General features: G+C 42.2%; 1 protein-coding gene across 9 annotated transcripts in view; it reads right to left on the bottom strand.

Annotated features, from left to right (window-relative positions):
• mef2cb (myocyte enhancer factor 2cb) overlaps nucleotides 1-22,149 on the bottom strand; it is a 70,892-nt gene that overhangs the window by 27,772 nt on the left and 20,971 nt on the right. For 8 of the 9 annotated variants that reach the window (XM_069699902.1, XM_069699901.1, XM_069699906.1 and 5 more), the window contains 2 exons: nucleotides 10,978-11,176; nucleotides 832-1,035 (listed from right to left, as the gene is read on the bottom strand). In XM_069699902.1, the coding sequence (XP_069556003.1) occupies nucleotides 832-1,035; nucleotides 10,978-11,031 (258 nt within the window). In that variant the 5' untranslated portion in view covers nucleotides 11,032-11,176. Of the gene's footprint in view, nucleotides 1-831; nucleotides 1,036-10,977; nucleotides 11,177-20,534; nucleotides 20,871-22,149 lie in introns of those variants that run through there. The other variant, XM_069699905.1, reaches the window with a different exon arrangement.

Raw genomic sequence — 22,149 nt, 5'->3', positions numbered from 1 at the left:
TAATGATAAATAATACATTAACATAGGGTTTGTGACATAATTATACATTTCAGTATTATTCCTTTAATATTAGTTTGTGGGCCTGGTGCGGTTAAATCTGAAAACACGGTGTGAATGTAAATGAAAAGAAGAGGGGAAGGGAGTAAAGGGGATCAACTCTGCATGAATGCATTCATGTCTGTGTGTGTGTGACCCACTGGGTCAGAGCTCCGGAGTGAATGTTGCATAACAGGTTCACGTTGAGAGCTTAAGGATCCAGGAGTGTGCCAGCGTCATTTCCTGCTTTATCTACCTGCCTACTGGCTGGCCTGACAGCGCTGTTTAACATCGCCTTGAGCCAGTCTAGCGACATGTGTCCAAAGCAAGTCAGATCAACATCCTCCTCTTAGAGGCACATCAATGGTGACAAGACACCAAGGGCAGAGAGTGGTGATTACACACCACAGGGGACAGTCTGAAAGGCCCAGGTCAATAATAGCGTACCTCTTTTATGTTGTAAAGTACAAACAACACAATGAGGCAATTTAAATAAACATATTTTCTTGAAATTAATGACATATTGTGAGTCTTAAAATACCATTTCTAAAAGTGATTGATATTGGTTCCGAACCCTTGGGGAAGACTGACAAACTATGGGAGCAATTATTTCTTACACTATGTTAAGGCTGAGGACAAAAAGGGAGAAGTAAGGGTTGCTGAATGAGTCATAAACGCTTTAACCATCTGTCTGCTTGTGCTTTTGCATGAGAATGCGTGTCTGGGCATGCGTTTGCGCTCCTGTGCATCTGTGTGCGCATGCATGTGTGCCGTCTGTGTTTTCTTGTTACTTACCTCCACAATATCAGAGTTGGTCCTGCTCTCATGGGGCTCATTGTACTCAGTGTATTTAAGCAGGACCTTGTCCATGTCTGTGCTGGCATACTGGAACAGCTTGTTGGTGCTGTTGAAGATGATCAGGGCAATCTCACAGTCACACAGCACACTCAGCTCATACGCCTTCTTCATCAGGCCAAACTTTCGCTTTGTAAATGTCACCTGGGTAAAAGAAGGGGAGAAAAACAATTGTCAGAACAGTAATTCACAGAAAGGGAAGAATAAATGTATTGTTAAAATCAAATCAACTTGTTTTGCTTGACAAAAATCTCCCCATCTACACGAATCCATTTGTAATGAGGGAATAAACAGAAATCTGACAATATAGCTTTTCCTCTTAAAAATGATTTGTTCTCAGTAAAAAGCGTTAAAGAAAAGTGAAGTATGCGCATGGTTTGACACGCAGTGACTGTAACAGTCCATTTACTATACCAGGAAAAAGAAAAAAAAGAAAAGAAGCTGGCCTTGTATTTAAGGAACTGAAAATACTCTGTCTCAGCCAGATAACGGTAAAGAAGATCAGTTATTGCTTGTACATCAAAGCACACAGAGGCTCATCATGGAACATATGTCAAGTTAAATTGTCCCTTTCATATAGGCCTGAATGTGAACATTGTCTCACTCCTGCTTATGCCAAAACCCCTAACAAATACCTATAACTATTTCGATCTAAAATTTTGTCACGCTGTTATTTTCACACGGTGACATTAGTGCATGTTGTTCAGTTGCTCTGTCGCCCAATTAACCACCTCTAACAGTGAACAACAAGCCACTGATATAAATAACGTACAGGTTCCTTGACTGTGTTTGAAGCTGTTTGTGAATAGTGACAATGCGCTCAAATTCAACCACAAAAATGGTCTCTTCAAGCTGGGTCTTTTTTTTTTTTTTTTTTTCCTCTCGCTCTCTGCTTGTGAGTATGCGAAAGTACATTTTGTGTGTATGTGTGTGAGGCCCAAGACCTGTACCTTTAGCAACACAGGCTTACAAGTGCCCACATTGTCAAAATAGAACAGCCTCTATTCCTCTATTGTTTGGATCAAAACTAGAGCAGTGAAAGTGAGTTAATTCCAGTGAGCTGCACCTGGTTTCTTTTCCAAGCCATGTGTGCAGGCTCTTTCGCTGTATGAGAAAAAGAAAAAAATGTGCCACTGCCAGGTTTCCTCTTTGAGCAACACTGCGTGTTTGTTTTTTATTGAAATTTCTTAAATTTTCTCTTGCGACTGTGTGTATTATTTACATTTGATATTTATGTTAACAAAGCTCTTTACAGAGAGGAAATACTGCCAGAGCTGTGCCCAGCTGGTAGCGAACAATCTCAGATTGTTGATTAGCTGCATATCTGACTATTCTCTTTAGACAATTAAGTAAGCCAAAAAATACAGAATGAATACTTCCTCTCAATACGAACAAAAAGACCCTTACAAAGTAAGGTATATCTGGGAGATGCATGAAAAGATTTTTGGTATTTATCTATCGCACATTGCCCTTCACATTTTCTCTTTACAACTGGGAGAGGGGATAGGGTTGAACAGATATTGATAGATAGTTTTGAATTTCCTGAAATCATATCTCCCAGGATGCACCAGGGAAACCGAATATCAACTATTCCTCACCTCCATCCTGTCTTTCTTTCCGTCTCCCTCTCTACTATGAGTGGGTAAAACCTTGCATGAGCTGTCATATCCTGGACCCACCCCCCAGCTGAAAAAAAAAAAAAAAAAAAAACTTTTCCAGTGATGTCAACGCATCATGCCGGCCTATCTGTCAGACAACAGAGGCTGAAACCAGAGACATGGACAGCATCCTACCTCTGAACAAACTGGTGTGTGCAATGTCAGGTTCTGTACCTCAGCACAAACACTCATCTGATTCACTGGCGACATAAGGAGAAAACGCTCCCCTGGGCTCTAAATACCACGCTGACATTTACACAGTCACACTGGAATGTGAAAAAAAACAAGACTCTTTCTTACGGCGTAAGATCAAAAAGCATCCTGTGACAATAAGATACATTTTCATATTCAACGCACTCTGAGCTGTATCATCCACAACTGAAATGTGAGCACCCCAAAGGGGTCCGCCAGCCTTGCAGGAATGGGGCTGCAGTACAAATCGTGCACGGGCAAGTACATAAGATGAGAGAAGTGGAGAACATAAGGTCAAAGCAGACTGTTCAGGAACAGGACATGTAGAGTGTTGTCTTCCCCAGGTGTTTTGATGCAAGGGGCGCCAGGGGCAGACGCAGGACACAGCTAGCAGCCGGCCCAGCTCCGTTATCACCCACTCACTCAGTCACTCACTCTGCTGGGTCCATTAATATTTCAAAAGGTGGCACGCGGCGCACACAGTGGACTGGGTGTGAATCCTCCGAAGTCCAGAGCTGCTAGTCTCAAAGGGGAGGTCCCCAATGCTGGCTCAGATCGCTCACATTTAGCATAACTACACACACATGCATCAGTCTAACAAGTAATTTGGGAGAAATTGATTCTCTGCTTCTCATTTCAACTTGTAAAAAAGTAGAGCAGAATCCAATCAAAGTTGTCTCGAGCCTAACGCTTTAAATGAGGAACTGTGCGCATGCCTTTCCAACATATTATAATTCACACATAGACTGACTTTAACAACACCACGGGAAGAGAATGAGTGTGATTATGAAAAGCCTTAACTGACCAAACAATAACACCTACATAAATATCACACCACACCCCCATATCTCAACCTGACACGTACAACCTGCTACCTCCAAAACACATGTATCACTAACACGATGCACATACTGTACATCCATAAATACACAGGAACATCTACTGTATACTGTGCATGCCTACTTGAACAAAGTACACAAACATTTTCAAAGACAGTTGACTTGCACATGAATGCTGCCTTGATTGGGGCAAACATGTTCTAATTTATATCGTGTCTCAGATATAATTTTTTTATGTCCAGTATTTGTTTTCAGTGCTTGAGTTAACTCTGTCATCAATTCACAGCCTCACATGATACCATCATGTGAACCCTTTTAGGCCATCAACATCCTAGTTACTGATGTCACCACTGGCTTTTCCTGTGCAAGCTCAAAACAGCTCTGTCGGCCCACAAAGCATCTGCACACTGCTACTCTCCGGACCTGTTTTCGAGGAGCTAATGCTCCGCACCTCCAGTGGGTGAAAACAGATGCTATAAATGGCACACCTGATCTATAAACATTGTGATAAAAATATTTGACATTAATAAAAAGCTTATAGCCTATGTTCATATGCTAAAAATGTATTGTGATATGAATACATTTATTTTGTAAGCTGGACAGTTATGTGCCATTATTTCTAACATTTAGCAATCGATGAACTATTATCACTGTGAAGAAATCACAGTTGTTTACTATATTTTATTTTTATTCATAATTTTTTTTCGATCATTATTTTGTTCCAGCAACTGTATTTGTGATGTTGGTGTATGGCCGTTGTTAAGTTGAACAATATTGATTTTTTTTTTCACTAGTGTCTTTGTTGTTAAACTAGAGAAACCTACCCGTAAACCACCCATATGTCCGCGTGGGTGTCATTTTTTGTTTCTTTGGTCAGTGGGTGCTGTTAGAAACACCACTATGTTAATAACAGAGAGCCTGACATTACAGCAATGTGTGTACTGGTAAAAGGGACCAGCGTAAGTGTGTGAGTGTGATCCCAACTGTGTCATTTCACAGTGTATTGGTAACCAGAGTGTGAAACCCATCTCTACGCACACACAAAACATGCACACATAAACAAACAGGAACGATATGGAGACCATTTTTGGCCATCTTTGAGGTAAAAACTTAAGTTAGTGGAAAAGACACGTGACTTTTAAACTGCCATCGTATGCTTCTAGGATTATGTATGTCTTCATGTGAAGTGCAAAACATGTTTATCAGGATAAATCTTCAACGATGTCTCATTGTTCTGCATTCTGGTTTTATATCTACAATAATGACAAAAAAAAAAAGAAGCAATTTAGAATTTTGGCCAGAATATCTCAAAAGTCTCCTTGAACATTTGTGCTTGGAAGCCTCTTTATTATCAACCCTAACAAAATTTCACAACAACAGCGTAACCTTCTAAGAGATGACTCAATTATGGAAAAGCTGTTGGCACACAATAAGAGAGAGCACACGATTTTGTTCAAAGTTTGGGGTCCTTTCTTTAAGTCTGTGAAGGAGACCAAAACCTCCCCACACTCCCATAACCCCACATCTACTTGTGTTTGTACAGGCAATTATAGTACGACGCAGAGCACTCACTCATAGGTGTAAGCATAGTGAAGATACACTGAAGACTCGCAGCTACACACAACTTATTCGTTCACCCCTTTCCTCCTCCACAACCCCTTCCCAGGAGAGATGTAGACGCATGCAATTCAACGCAGATGAACACACAAGTGCGTTCAGATACACACCCTTCGTAAACACTTAACCACTTTACCTTCACCTCCTTTTTCAGTGTCTCTCTTTTGTAAATTTTGATTCAGCACGTGAGTTCCTTTTTACTTTTCTTTCTTATTTCTTTCTGCATATTTAAATGTGTGTTTATATGTAATAATATCTATGGTATCACGAGAAAATGACCAATGAAAATGAATAATATATCAAAATGGAATCAGTTTTCTCTGCATAATCAACCTGTCACATTTCCTCCAGCAAAGAAGGAGAGAAAAAAAACAGGATAAACAGAGGGACACAGAGAGAGGAGGAATAGAGGCTGATTCTCTGCCACATGGGTGAGAGAAAGACACGAGGAGAAGGAGAAGAAGGAGGAGGAGGAGGAGGAGGAGGAGGAGGAGGAGGAGGGAAAAGAGGGGGCGGACGCACAGGAAGCACATTTGTATGCATTTCCTCTCATAACAGGAAGAGGCCAGTGGCTTCCCCTTCACAATGGCTTCGCTTCTGCTTCCCACCTCCTGCCTGCTTCCCTGGGGGAGGAGGAGGTGAAGGAAGAGGAGGAGTGGAGAGACAGGCACCGAAAACTGCTGGTTAGCAAACCAAACATGGCCGTGTGGGGACAGGGACGGACGGACACACACACACACACACACACACACACACACACACACACACACACACACACACACACACACACACACACACACACACACACACACACACACACACACACACACACACACACACACACACACACACACACACACACACACACACACACACACAGATGTCAGTCACCTATGGAGCAGCACGATTTGTCTTGAGACAAACACTTATCCCATTGTCAGGAGCCAAGCAGGAAGACATGGGCTTACGCAAAAGGAATAAGAGGAGACCAAGACCTTGGTCTGAACTCTGCCTCGCAGCCAAAGACGCAGTTAAGAGAGGCATTACGACAAAAGAGGCTTTGTCCCACTTCTAATATATTCTCTCCTCAAAAACTCCACTTGTCATCCTTTTCCAGGGCGCCTTGTCATACAGTAGGAACAGGAGACTGCAGACCCCAAACATTTCTTCTAAACTAAAAGCGCCCACTTTAGCTAAAAGCTAACCTGTGAAACCCAGAGTGGTATCTTAATTATGCCAGTTTTAGTTATAGGTGTCTTCAAATGCAAGCTAGTTTAGATTGTTCTTTGTACCAGAGCTTCTAATTACATCTCAGTGCGGCACTGACATGGCTATGCTCCCTTGTATGTTCCTGTTTATGCTGAAAAACCGCAACTGGAAAAGGATATACACACGGGCTAAAAAAAAAAAGTGGATGTTACATCGCAAAGCCCAAGTTAGTGGTCAGAACGACAAAAATAACTTTGTTGGTTGTCATTCATTTGAGGTGGACAGACTTGGTGTGGCAGTAAGGCTGACACTGTACATAAGGCACATTATTTTCACTTTTTAAATGATTTTCACTAAAATAAAAAGACATCTAAAAAAAAAAAGAAAAACTTAACCAGTTGCTTTAAACTGATTTTCACACAGGTTATATGTGTCTTTTAGTTTATTTCTGCCCAAAGAAAACACACAAAAAATCCTTACTTTTCATTAGCTCGAGAGAAAAATTTTGAGATAGCGTAAATGGCCTGCAGATTATGAGCAAGTGCATTGAATTTTTTTTTTAGAAAAAAAACCTTCAAAATCTTTGTTTATTTTTATTTTATTTATTTTTTTGGAAAAAGGGGAAAAAAAACCCGATAAATTGTTAAACGCTTATTTGTATAATCAAATGTTTACACATATGTGTGTGCAATATTTTTTTAAATGAAATTTCACATCATACAATTTGAAAAAAACATCTATAATACTCCATAAACAATCTTAACTTCTGTTTCAAAGATTAAAGGCTTGACAAATTGAGTCCTATAGCGAACAAAGAAAGGAAAAGAGAGACAGCTAGACTGAGGGGGGAAAAAAAAATCTGAGTGAGAGCACAATGAACCATGTGAAGAGCATGTGAACGAGAAACAAAACAAAAAGAAGTTGGGGGAGAAAAAAAAAAGAATAAAAACTACAGCAGAGACAAGGTGAGAGCTTCACGAGCCCTTCGCAGGTGAGGTCTCGTAGCGCTGAGCATATGACAGAGAGCAGTGCCACTTGCTGTGGTAAAAGAATAAGATGGTAGAAGGTGGGAAACAGGGAATTAGAGGAGGGGCGCAGGGGTGAGGAGCTACCCTGTGGGCCTCATTATTTTCCTGCTGTTAATTTCGCTCACACATTTTCTCACCCCAGTGCTGTTGATTGGAAGGAAGAATGCTTGGTCGTAGACACAAAAAGATCCCTTATATCAGCTGCAGCGCTGCAGTTAACATGGTGACAGAAGATATATGCAGGGAGACATAAAAACATGTATTTTTTTTTTTTATGTTCTTCCAGCCAAGTATGTGTTGGGGTGACTGTTGTTTGTGGGAGCTGGGAGAGCCTGTTGTTTTACTTCCTGTCACTGATGACCTGATCCATGTTTAACCTTTGCCCTGGGTCCCTTCCCCCTTGGAACCCACATGTCCCACACAAAGACACACACACATACACAAAGATTCACACAAACAAGTCATCCTAAATTAAGCCCATGGAGCTTATACTGGCTGGAGAGGTAACACTAATTAGCACCAATTGCAGTAAATTAGTCGATCCCCAAGACAGACTCCAGAGAGATAGATGTGTTTTAGATGTGTACATGTGAATACAAGCATGCAGTTGTCGAGGCTGCGTAAACAAAGACTCTAAATGCATCATCGAAGTATGTGTCTGAGTGGATAATCTGCTATGTTTCAGGTCTATGACACTACATGCACACACACACACGCACACACACACACACACACACACGCACACACACACACACGCACACACACACCTGTGCGTGTGGGTGTGTGTGCCTGCCTATCTGTGCACGTGTGCGAACTGCATCAAGAGAGTCTGCTCTCTGTGTACAGCTCATGAGTTTATGGCACAGGGGGCTCTTTCATGTGCCCGAGGCTGGGAGAGGGTCTGAGTGGTCGGGCGGCTTGGAGCCAGGGCTCACACACTGCTGCCCACTGTCCAGAGCTCCGGGCAGCCAGTCAACGCCAGGGAGGCCTGGCCCTTCTGCCACTGCTCTGGGGAAGTGTTTCAGGGCCTGGGGGTGGCAGCCCAAAGTGGCCGCCCAGAGAGAGCCAGGCCCTGTGCCCAATATGATGCTGCTACTGCAAGAAGGGCAAAGGTGGGGGAGGCAATATAGCCTTGTAGGTGGCAAGGTAGCGTTGACAGCTACACAGAGTGGTGCCACTCCGAAGAGGGCAGCATTATAAAGTGTGTGAAGATCAGGGAAATGTTACAATAGATCTATATTACTATTTTGGAGTGAAACAGGAGTGGTACCATTTTTAAAAACAAAAAATTTATACAAGCAATTGGGTATTTCTTTTATGTCAAATAACTATTATTATAAGACTATTGTGTATTACATATTTTGTACAAATCACTAAAACAATGTTAATCTGTTAAACACAGAACAGTTTTGAGAAGAAGGCAAAACAATTTAGACATAAAACAGTAAAAGTATATAAATAATGTGAAGTTAAAAGCAACACTATACTAATTCCTCTGTTGTTCATTTGGCGTAGGTTTTGGGCATTTTTCTCAAAAAGGAAGTGAGAATATGCAAAGCCAAAGCTTCCGTTTTTTCTTTTCTTTTTTTCTAAGAACAAAATTTAAGTTTCTGTGTCTGTCTCTGTCTCTGTCTTGTGATGTCCGCCTCCTCAAAACACAGTGATGTCATTTATTTAGGCTATAGGTTGAATGACAATGAATGCCATTATGCTCCAAAGAGCATGCGGTGTTTTCCACATGACTTGATGATATCATGTCAGGAGGAATCGTTATTTCACTAAAACAACAACTACTTAGGTAATCTATCAAAACAACAAAATCCAGTGATATATTGATTTTGCTTTCTGTGACCCCTTTCTCTCTGCTCTCTCTCCTCCTCTCCCTGTAAGTAAAGCCCGGATATCTCAGGCATCGATTCCCCTCAGGTGTCCTTCCTGTCTCCCTCTCTCCCTTCTTATCCTCAGGAGTCGGAGAGCCTGGTGCAACTTGCAGGCCCAGTCTAAGGTGGGATGAGAGAGAAGGGCTGAGATAACAGCAAGGAGGAAGTGTGGGTGCTGCTGCAACATGATAGTTTTAGTCCTCATCTAAAACTCTGTGACCTCCTCCCTGCTCTTGCTCTGTCTCCATGTCTGCCTGCCTCTTTCAACAGCAAATACATGATTTTAAGTTTAGCACATAAGCACATACTGTCACACATCCTCCCTGTTTTTTGTTTTTATAATCTCTATAATGTAACTTGCTCTTCTTTCTGTGCTACATCTGTGACTCTAAAAGGCATCCTGTTTCTGAGGTGAGTGTGCAGTAAAATTAGGATTGGCTCCTTTGACTCAGGTGCAGTCACTTTGTCACTTCATTCTTTGTATCTTCTTGTTATTTGCAATCCCACTGAAGATCTGTCGTGACAGGGGTCAAAATCTGCTTCAATTACTCATCCAGTGGAGCCCAATCATTCTATTGAGTTTTTTATATATAATTTTACTCTGGCCACAAATTACTGTGTTTGATAAAGTGCACTGTGAAATGGTTTCTGGGGCACAATTGTGGACTTTACACAATAAAGGCATCTCAAAAGCGATGAAAACAGGTCTGTGTTCAGACCTGTGTGTCTGTTTGACCTGCAATCCAGGGGCCATGTTAGCACCGTATGGATCCAATTGGGCTGCCAGGAAGCTGACAAAGTGTCAGTGGTCAGCTGTGCCACAGGAAGTGATCGATTGTGGGCCTCAAGGGCAGTGAGAGAGCTCTGTCTCTATCTATTTCCTGCCACAGACGGTCGTGTCTGCTTGAGTCATGCTGTCCACAATTTATTATGTCTCTCTCAAGTAATGCCAGCTGTTGTTGAAGAGTATCTTGTAAGGATACCATTGTTTTTAGGATTGTTGTTTAACTGGGAATATTTTGAAATTCCCACGTATTACACATATCAAATGTATCATTTGAGCTACAGAGGAAAGTTACAGTGGTTCAACAGTTACTGATTTAGCTCAAGGAAAATACTGTTTCACTGTTTGTTTCCCAGTGTTTAGAGCATCCCATCTCTGTTTGGTTGTTTATTTATATTCTCCCCCACCCTACCTCTCTGGTGCTACCACCCTCGGCCTGGTAATATTCCACTGGCAGAAAGCTAAACTGGGTGGCATGGTGTGAGGGCTGGGGTGTGTGAAGGGTGCTTCAGCTGTGTGTAGGCTGCGGCCCTCAGACCGAGCAGTGATTATGTAGAATGGATTTTTAGAAATTACAAATGTTTTCATGTAAATCCATTTTTAGGAAATATGCTCCTGGTGCCCTCACGCTGGTTTGTTAGATAGAAGAGAAACAAACATTCCATTATAAACCATTGGAACTCTTCCACCCAAAGCAATAACTAAGCCTTCCCTGCATGCTCTTTTCTGTCCCCCAGTTCACATATTGCCCAGACTCCCAGTAGACCGTCATTGTTGAAGGCTATGTGGGGTGTAGGGTGTTTCTCCTTCCTCCCTCCTCCACCCCTTCTCTCCCCCCATCCTCATACTCATCCATCCTCCCATCCCCCAGGGACTTACCTGTCTGTTGCGTTCATCCATAATCCGCGTGATCTGAATCTTTTTCCTCCCCATCGTCCCCGTCTCTTTCTTTCTCTCCTCTTTCTAAAGAACTTGAAGCTTTCTTCTCTCTCCTACTTCACTCTTCTGCTCTTCCTTTATCTGTCTTTTTTCTGCTTTCTATTTGTTCCAATCAACTCAAAGATTCCAGCATCTGTACCTGCAAGACAGAAGGGAGGGGTAGGAGAGAGGAAGCATTAAATGAAATGAAATATGGCAAAATACTGAGAGAAAAAAATAATAAAAGTGGCATCGTGGCAGCCACAAGGGAGGGTGAAGAAAGACAAAGAATCTGTCAACAATGTTGTGAGAACCGCTGTGTTTTTCACTGTCGATATCATGCAAATCAGTTTTTGCATTTTTTTTCCCAGGCACCGACTATGAGAGGAGACAGCGCTGTCAGGATCTCGCCTCGTTCACAGAGAGTTTGACAGTGTTTTGGAAGTGCCGCTAACTTAAACGCTCTAATCACCAACACTGTAACATTACCTCCAGACTGAGAAATACATTTTGTTTCTTCCCATGAAACTGCACTATATTGACAATGGAACTGCCAGCCACAACTTTTTTCTACTCTAACTGCAGCTCATCTCCAAAATGGCAGATGTGAGCTGCAGGATAGAATACAGATGTAATACTGAACTCAGTCTTGCAGGTTCTGGCAAAACAAAGCCAAAATAAAAGTTTTTTTTTAAAAGTGACAAGAGTGAAATATAGTAAGAGGATGTTTTTTAGAGCCAGAAATCAAACAAAATTCCAGAATGAACTTAATCCAGCTGGACACATTGCATGTCAGTGAGAGAATCTGAGTAACAGTGAATAAATGCACAAGTGCATTTGCTTGTGTGTTGAATGTGTGTGTACCTGTGTTTCAGAGGTGGAGGCCAGCAGCTGATGTGCTGGACTGCATGTGCAAAGAGGAAAGCTGCGCTCCAAAAAGTTTGCATGAGTGAGTGACTGTGTGTCCGTGTGTGTGTGTGTGTGTGTGTGTGTGTGTGTGTGTGTGTGTGTGTGTGTGTGTGTGTGTGTGTGTGTGTGTGTGTACATGTGTGTGTACATGTGTGTGTGCTCTTGTGTGAGCTTGGCTAAGCCAGAGCTCCAGTGCATCTCTCCAGAGTGCTAAAGTAGGCCAACCCAATCTATCTCAGGGAGGAGCAGAAGAACTGTTGTTGTGTTTTCTTTTGACAGTAGAGGTGATAACGTCCCTCGTTATGCAAATGAGCATCCCATTATTTAAGCTCAGTGCAATGCAGGGGAGCTGTCAGCGCCGTCACATAAAAAAAAAATCCTCCATCTACCCTGCCTTTTTTTCTCTACTTTCCCCTTCTTCTCTCTTCTCTCCTTTCTGAACCAGATTTCCGGCACCTGGCAGCACAAGCATCAGACATTGATGTGGAAGACGACACCGCTTCACCAAAAGACATGTCACTCTAAGTCTCTCTCTCTATCACTCTCTCTCTCTCTCTCTCTATCACTCTCTCTCTCTCTCTCTCTCTCTTCTCAAACACCCTTGCTCTTTTCCTCACTTTCTCATATTCTATCCTTTGCACACTCCCGCACACATACCTGCACATTGTGATGCACTTCCTTTCCTTTCCTTTTTTTTTTTTTTTGTATCTTCCCCTAACCTGAATCCATGTATTTATTGAGTAACATGCATGAGGAAGCACAAGAAAGAGCTAAACCCTTGAGGTGAGCGCAGCACATTGCTATGCACTTGACCTTTTTGTGCGAGAGAGTAGGACATTGATAATGAAAGCTTGTAATGGAGACATCCAGGGATACTGTGGCTCTTAGAGACAGACCAAGGCCAGTAGCAATAGCATATGACTGCAGATCTTTTCAGCAGAAAATGCAGGTTGTGTACTACATGTTTAGATCTTACAAAATGTATCGTACAGTATTGTTTATCCGAGTTAGGGCTAAGACAAAACAATTACGTGGGCCTTCAAATTCTATAGGCAAAGTGCAGATTTAGTAAATATATTCAATGTTGTAAGAAATAACATCACATCAATTATTATGTATTTAATTTAGATTGTCTGCCAAAAACTTCCATCACAGGAAAACTGAAAACAATGTGAGACAATGCAGTCTCAACAATGATGAAATGCATGACAAAAAACTTCCTGAGATGATGGTTTGGAACACACCCACTTACAGAAGAATTGAGATACGAACATAAATGCATCATTTGGCAGTTAGGACAACAGCCGGACTGCACCATCATAATAATAACAAGATCTAAAATAACTCTGTGGCAGCTCTGAAGAGGCTATCCAAAACATTTTAGCATTGCTCCGCGCAAACACACCCATCCATAGACAGAAAAACAAAGAGCTGCCCTCTGGAAGAAAACAAAAAAGGATGTTGTCAGACAAACTAGGATTACAAGCCAACACTAAGGCGCTTGGCACAAGACAGCCAGACAAGGATATCAATCAAGCTGGCGTACCTCAATCACAGCCTGACAGCATCATCCCCTCCCAGTCTTTGTACTCAACACTACCCAGCCTGGGCAACGCTCCAAACAAGGAGGCGTTACCTCCATGATCCATGCCTCCTGGCCTGCACCTCCTCCTCCTTCCTCCCACAGCACACTGAGCAGAGCTGAACCTCTCAATGTCAACACCCGCTGGGGCAACACCTTAGGACTTACGTAACATTAACACTAAGATTAAGTCCGTGTCCTGAACATTTAATCCCTGCTTTTGGCTCACAGCACCAGCCAACACTCCCTGAGGTGAGGCTCTGCTGCCGCTTAGCCCCGTGTTGGTGCCTCCCCACCTCAGCCAGCCTCCTTCCCCATCCCTTCTCATTCCTGCTTCCTCTACCTCCTCCTACACAGTGACACAAGTTGCCTCCCCTCTTCTCTCCCCCTCTCCCGTCACCACCCCCGGCTTTTCCTCACACCCGCCCCCGTCCCATATGAGCGCCAGGCAGCTCCTGGATAAGAACTGAGTGCCCACCTCCTCATCGGGCTCTTTTCCTTCCCCTTCCCTTGTGGTGGATCGAGCATCAGTTAACTTAACAAATTACCACTGAATCACTAAATCCAATTTAGCCTCATGACGCCAAGACAGTGAAATGGTGGGAAATGCAGGAAACAAGCACAGCTTAGCGAACATGGTCAAGTGCCGCAGCATAGTCCTCAGCAGGAATGTTTTCAGGGCACCGACACTGACACCTGACCTTGAGAGGGCAAATGAGGTGATAAAATAACAAGAGGAAACATTGTGCGAGACAGAAGAAAGAACTAACAAGCTTGTACACATTAGGCCAATTTACTAATCCTGATGTATGGCAAGAACGAATGAAGCTGTATAAAGCAAAGAATACACAAAAGAGATTCTTCATCTTCTCTGTGCACTCTAATGGTATGCCTGTATTTACACTAGCCTGGTAACTGGAAGGAGGCTGGCGTGGGCAATTGCTGAGGTCGGAGGGCGCACTGGCACCAAGCAGACAGAAGGTTGCTCCTCTGCTTGTTTTACGTCTTTGAGCTTCGAGTTGGAGAGGTGACAATGAAAGAGAAGGAGAGTGAAAGGAAAACAGAAAAAAGGAGTGAGGAGAGGGAAATGGAGTGGAGCATAAAGAGGGATCTTTTTGAACAGGCACCAGGCCTCTCCAGGGGGAGGGGAAGAGCTGTACCCACGACCCTCCCATCTGTTAAGCAGACGGATGGAGCGAGCGAGCGAGAGAGAGAGAGAGAGAGAGAGAGAGAGAGAGAGAGAGAGAGAGAGCTGAAGGTTGGGGGAGGATGGGAGAGATGGAGAGGGAGCCGCGATTCAGCACATAGATCTAATGAGCATTTTCTCTCTGTCTCAGAAGTGTAGCTGAGAGGACAATGAGAACATATACACTCAGTGCACCACAAGGCTTGATTCTAGGTCGCCTCACTCCCAAGTGTTTAGTCACTAAAAACTAATATACAGCACATGGCGCTTTTTCACATTCTAATAGACGTCTGTAGGGTGCTTGTTAATGTGGCGTTGTTATTGAGGACATACACTGAAGACGACATCTTTGAATCTGGGTGGGGGGGCGGGGGCAACAAAAAAGGAACTTTACTTTGACTCATGCTCAGGACGAATTCATCATTTTGAAAGACAGTTGCAGACTTTGGTTTATGAATGAGTAGAAGAGGCGTGACAGCAAATGAGGAGAAAATGTATGAGAACCCCAGTTCTCGTAGTATCATCTACGAAATTATTCAGAGAATTGTAAGAGGAAATGGGAAAAGCTGAATTCTGCTGATGCTGATACTCTTGAATCCTAATTCTATGCATTATAGCAAATTGGGGAAAGTGATTATCATGACAAAATTGGCGAAGGTTGTCTAAGAAACATATATATATATATATATATATATATATATATATATATATATAGATATATAAGTATCCCCTTTCCTTCTTGGGAATGTGGTCATGAGGATTTGAAATAACATGTTAAACTTATTAAAATGTAGTAAGTAAACCTTTTAGGAGGTGTATGGTACATTAAATAAACACTCACTTTTTAAATAAACTCCCATTTCCTTGAAGAGAACAAAAAAAGGTGCTTTAATATAGTTTTCCAAATACAATCTGAATGTGAGTAGACACTCACAGTGCTCCATTTTTACTAAAGCACCTCTGTCATTTAGAACTTTTTTTTTTTTGCTCAAGAACAAGAGCTTCTTTTTTGTGTTTTTGCTGTAGCTGTGTGTATGTTTGCGTGTATAAATGTGGATGTGTTGGTGAGTGTATTTATGCGTGTTGTGCTTTTGATTTGGAAATATTGGCACACAGCACTTTATCTCCTGTAAGGGTGGATGGAGATGTACCAGCAGAAATGAGAGGAGGAGAAGAAGATCAAGCGAAGGAGCGAGTCGATGGCCAGGCAGGATGGAAACAGAAAAATGTGTATCAGGTCTCATTGTGCCTCTAATGTCATTACAGGCAGTGACTCCTCTATGTGGCACGCCGCACTCCCCATCTGTCAGAGCAAGATAGGCAGGGTGACGAATGGCTATCACTGCTACTTCCCTCAACCCCCACCGCCCCCACCCCCCACACTCCAATGTCTGTATCTTTTTTGAATGCTGGGGGAGAAGAGTGACCTAAACCTGGGCGGTAGCCCACACGTAGGTGGGCCTCTGAATCTCAGAAGATATTAGGGCTAATTTAACATGTTAGCAGCTAAAGAGATTAGCAACATGTACATCTGGGGATTAGAGTGATAGTGGTGGATCATCTTATAATGTGTTCATTCCGGGTTTTTTTTTTTTTTTTCCCAGTGAGCATTCTAAGCTAAACTTGAATTTGAGAGGCTGCGGTGTGTGTGTTTTCCTCTGTGTGTGTTAGAGGATACGTCTTCACCTGTCTCTCTCTATTAGATCATGGTTTAGTTGGATCATTAGCGAGACACAGACGGTTTCACATGTATTCTATTTCCAATCTTGTGCCTTAGAACTGAGACACCTGTCTATTGATGAGGAGGAAAGTCAGCCAATAGCCGGTGGTTGGCACAAGTTTCATACTTACACTCTGCCAAGCACTCATGAGTGTGATTGACATTGTGGAACGGAGTATTGTTATAAGTAGCAGCTCAAGCGGCACAATGAGCTCTCAATTCCTCAACAACTCAATTTCTCCCAATTTCTCAACATAAAACTTCATCCTTCAACTTTAAACCTAATTGGTTTCTATACTAATGTCATTCTGTCAACACTGTTTTTCCTCTTATCCCTCAGTTCAACAGCTCGGCCCCATGGTCTTATAGGACAGAAAGACAGGAAACACAGACACACACAGCTCACGGGAAGGATGTGACATCAGCAGACACAGACAATCAAAGGTGCTAAAGGTGTTTCCTTCCCTAAATCACTCTGTTCACAGAGCATAAATTGGGAATCCAAAACCAACTGCCACTCTCTCCTTTTATCTCCAGTGGCAGATGATGAGGACAAATAACGTGTAACAAGTAACATGTATTCCGAATATGAAATACCTCAGACCCTACGTCCTTGGTTTTATATGGCTATGAGGCCGTATTCTTAATTTAAGTCATCATTTCAAAAGAAATACAAAATCTTAACTTTTCCCCATGATGTAACGGACATAGTGTATTGCAAAAACACGTACTGTGTTGAAAATGTTGGCACAAAATTTTTCATGCAAAGGATTTATTATTGTTAATATTATTATTATGCCTTCATGTAAAATATATACATTTTTGAATACATTTAAGCATGTTTTGTGGTAAATGCTTGCCTATAAAAATAGTAAAAAAAATATTTGATTACAATATCCCTATTAACAAAACTATTTTCATTCTTTTAACTTCTGATTCATTCAGCACCTTAACTGCAATAGCTGTCCATCAAAAGAGCAATCAAACTAACATTTCCAAACTAAATTACATGCTTTGCAATGAAAGAGCCTCTTGAGAAAAACTCAGCAGTATTCAAATTGCATGCAAATAGAAGAAAGAAAAATGTTGATTCTGTTTTTCATGAAAAATTTAATGTTAAGTTAAACAGAATTTTCACGTGAATGTACACGTATTTTTTGTATTTTTTTATTATGAATTCAAGCAGTCAAGCAGCTCGCAGTTATATTTAAAGGTTCTACATATGTGTACCGTGTCTCTAATAAAGGGAAATAATACTATATTTCCTCAGTATGGTTTTTAATGGAAATGGACATAAAAAGAAAATCAGGTTTTCTACACTCCATTCAGCTATGTGTTTTTAGATTTAGATTTTGAATTGTGCATAAAGAGTTTTGTCAGGTAAACATAGCGAGCGGGTAGAAATAGAGGTAGAAGAGTACAGAGGCCTGCCCTTCGTTTGGGCAGCTGTACGTCTCACTCAGCACCAGGAAACACGGGCCTTGGGCCATCAGAGCAGCAATGGAGACAGGTAGCCATCCGTCAGAGCCAGTATGGAGACAGGTGAGAGCCATCTTTCCATAACCCAATGCTGACTTCCCCAAGGACAAAATGACTTGACACAATGCGTCAATCCCCCTCTTTGAAAAGAGGCCAAGAGCTGTAAAGCTGCAGCTGCTAGGCCAAAGGCAGACGAGCAAGAGGCCACGCGTGAAAGCGAGGCGAAGCTACACATACAGGGACGGGGGAGAGAGAGAGTATCTGGTGTGGTTAAAAAGGCATTCCCAATCAATTGTCAGCAGCTTTTCGTTGTGACAGTGGCTTATAGCCATGAGCGATAAACAAATAAACTTAGAGGACCGCAACTCGCCACACAAAAAGCCTTGTGCCAAGATGGAAAACATGGTATCAGAAAAAAAAAGGAGAAGAGAAGAAAAAGCAGAAGCAAAGGCGAGTCACAATTTGAAGAGGCCCCGGAAAGACTGGAATGAATCACCATTTAGTACATTCAGTCTTTCCATGGCATCAACATAAGGGGTAAAGGATGTTTTCAAATATAAAGTAGAGATAAAAAAGATGATAGAGAAAAAAAAAAAGAATACTTTCAGTAGAGGTGACAGTACAAGGTGGAAACAAAAAGCAGAGAAAGGATTAAAATAAGAGGTATTGAAATGATTTTGAATGTGGAAGCGGTGCTGATTGTGGTGATACACACATCTGATGTTTAAACGCAAATAACTTCACGAAGTTTCACTTTATTAACCCTTCTTCCTCTCTCTCTTTTCCTCTCGGTCGGTCGCTCCACAGTCAGTAAACCACCATCTCAGTTCACCTGTTGCCCTGTGCACCATAGGACCCAGGTGTAACCAACTGCTGACACCAAAGGTACAGGAACAGAAAGTTAATGTGCACGTGTACATGAATGATCACACTCTCACAAGACCATGTCTCTGTGTACAGATGAGTATACTTTTCTGCTTATCTACAGAAAAAAAAAAAAAAAAAAAAAAGCAACACTGTAACGAACAATAAGCCAATGCACTGCGATTGCAGTATAAACCATTCAATGAGTGTACCCAGCCCCCACAGGAACAGCCGGGAGTCATGTCACTAAGAACACAAAGCACTGACATATTCACCCAATTATGTACTCTGCCGAGTATGACAATGTCTCAGGATGTTAGCAATGTTCTCCAGTGGGGGGAGAAGGGCAGATAGAGTGTGTATGTGTGTTTGTGTCAGAGGACTGAAAGTGAAGCTAAAGCCTCGCTGCTGCATGGCCAGCATTTACTTCAACCCAGTATTCTTAGATATTGTGTTCACGTAAAAGTAATTTGCGGCCACAAGTACATTTTAAAGAAAATGTAATAGCGGCTGTAATAAGGAAATATAAATTTTGGCTAGTCGCACATGTCAGGTATCAGTAAAATGTTCACTAATTAAAAAAAAAAAAAAAAAAAAAAAAAAATTCTGCCATAATATCCAATCTTGTTCCACTTTAAACTTTTACCGGTTATGTTTAGTCACTGGTAGCCCTTGGTTAAGCTTAGGGAAATATTGTGGTTTGGTTGAAGACCAAAAAGTCCACTGTTACTGGAGACAGAAAGTGCTTACTTACATTTAGCCAAACCCAATATATTTCTCTAACATGAACTAATGTGTGTGCTGCCCAAAACGAACGCCAAACGGGAGTCTGAATGTAAACTTCGTTCTCTGGTGTGACATTTGTGTGCATTATGTACACCCGCCTAATACCACGGCTACCTCCTGTACACTCTTTTGCCAAGACCTCTTGCAGCGTTGCTTCAAAAATATGCTGCTAGCGATTGCCCCCACAATGTAATTAGGAGAACAGTTTAGTACATGTAATACATGATGTAAATTCTAGGAGACAGGGTTGCTTACTTCTGTGGAGGCACAACTTCCCAGTAGTCGAGTGCCCCGACTCTCCACCCCACATTATATCAACACCAGACATCATGGTTAAGACAATCCACTGATGATTTCATCACACCCCACCCTTTACTCTTTCTCTTTGCCACAGAATTCTAATCACCCTAATTAAAAGCTTTGTTCATTTAGAAATCTCTGATGACAATTTGTTTCACTCTACCCTACAGCAGTGGTGGCTGTGAAGAGAGGAGAATTAAATTTGATCTTGTGACAGCAATTATTAAATGCTCCCTCCTGGCCTCAATTAAGGCCCGCAGGCTAATGCTAACATAGCTAACCCTCACGCAACCACAAGGTGCCTGCACTTCCTTCTTTTTTTGCTTTTTTTTCCTTTCATTTTGTCACCCTTAGTATGTATGTATGTATGTATGTATGTATGTATGTGGGTATATCTGTGACCATCTGTCAACTTGCTGGATATAGAAATGTGTGCTTGCACGTGGGTTGTTATCTGTTTTGCATACTTGATGATGGGAAGAGGTAAATCGGATGATTTCCGTTTTCAGGTTTGTTTGTTGTAACTAAGTCAGCATGTGCAGACGGGCAGATCTATGAGGAAGTTGTGGAATTTACCATTTTTCTTTGTCTCGCTCCATCAGCAAGTTTGGATTCCACAGTGATACTATTGCGTGAAGTGATTATTTTTTAAGTTATGAGAATGACAAGTAGTGCTGATGGAACACTGGTACCTCTCCCTGTTGTTGTGACTCTCCAACAGCATTACATGTCACGGTCGCAGCCTTGCTGAGCTGAAATGAGAGCCACAGCTCTGCTTTGAGTCTATGCACAGTGTGTGGGTAATTTGCAGAGCAGTAGAAGGTTGCACACTTCAACAAGGATGTCCTTCATAGATTCGACCTTCTGTTTTTCCTTTTTTTTTTTTTTTTCTTCCTCCGGTCCCTGTGCTCTGCTAGGAAACCAAGTAACCTAGATCATAGAGTGGGGAGAGAGAAAGATTGTGACAGAAAGGGAGAGACAGAGGTAGAAAAAGAGACTGAGCAAAAGCCACAGCAAGACATATTACTGGGAAACAGCGTCGCAAGACATATTACTGGGAAACAGCGTCACATTTGGACACCCCACCGCCAACAGTAACATTTAAAAAAAAATTTTTTTAAAAACTCGACCAGGATGATGTCACGTTTGCTTTTTTTCTTTCTTTTTTTTTTTCTGTTACCGCAAGCTGATTGTGCTGATTGTTGGTGAGCATTGTTTCCCTGTTGACGCTGAGCATCATTAAACAGAGATTGTTCCACTGTTAGTGTTTGTTTAAACAAGGCTGGTTTAATGTTTCCAGGCACTGTGTCTTCACCACAGACACACACACACACACACACACACACACACACACACACACACACACACACACACACACACACACACACACACACGCACACGCACACACACACGCGCGCACACACACACACACACACACACACACACACACACACACACACACACGTTCAATGTAAACTTGAGACACAAGTTCTACGCGCTGCATGTATAATTTATGTTACTACCGTGTTTCAAATTTAGGTACCTTCAAATCTAAAGTAACCGATTCAATCAAAAAGCAGGGTGTATGAAAACCTTTACAGTCTACGTAATGAAAAATTGACATAAATATGAATCTTTTTGAGCACATAGCCTTAACTCTGCTACTTTCATAGTGTGTTACAGTTCCCAGAGGAGAGCATTGGGGTGGGGAGGGGGAGGCGAAAGATTGTATGGAGTGTGGAGGGCGTGTGTCAGCATACGGTACCTACAGATCAGCCTCTGTTTAGGGGAGTGGCCCCACCAAGGCTCGAGCCAGGCCAGACCCAGACCAAGCCTCTCATTAGTCATCGGCTGGGTGCCGCGCTCCTTTTTGGAGTGGTTAAGGGGGAACTGGTGAGGGTCTGGCAGTTCCACTGTACTCCACTCCCAGCACCATCACAACCCGACCTCATCAAAGCGAGCGCTCGTAATTTGTCACAGAAAGCAGCCAATTAACATATGTTAAGGGAGGAGGGAGGACGAAAAGAAGGGAGGAGAGGAGGAGAGGGTGAGTGAAAAAAGATAGCGTGTGATTAAAGAGTCTGCACAGCTGCACAACATCAAGACGGCAAAGAGAGGTTTGAAAGAGACCTCAGACTCAGTAATCTGATAAAGCATACTGTTACTTAACCCCCATAAGCAAGAGAGAGAGGGAGAAGGAGAGAGGGGGAGAATGAAATAATAGAGACAAACAAATATTAAATTACTGCTGTGAATCTACAAGCTTTGGCAGTGTGCCTCTGCTCTCAATATGTGGCTACAGCGAAG

Source organism: Brachyistius frenatus, unplaced genomic scaffold (assembly GCF_029030835.1).
Source record: "Brachyistius frenatus isolate BFR_SWC_R1_liver_20210118 unplaced genomic scaffold, ASM2903083v1 Contig_31, whole genome shotgun sequence".
NCBI lineage: Eukaryota > Metazoa > Chordata > Actinopteri > Embiotocidae > Brachyistius > Brachyistius frenatus.
This window is presented reverse-complemented; position numbering and strand designations above follow the sequence as displayed.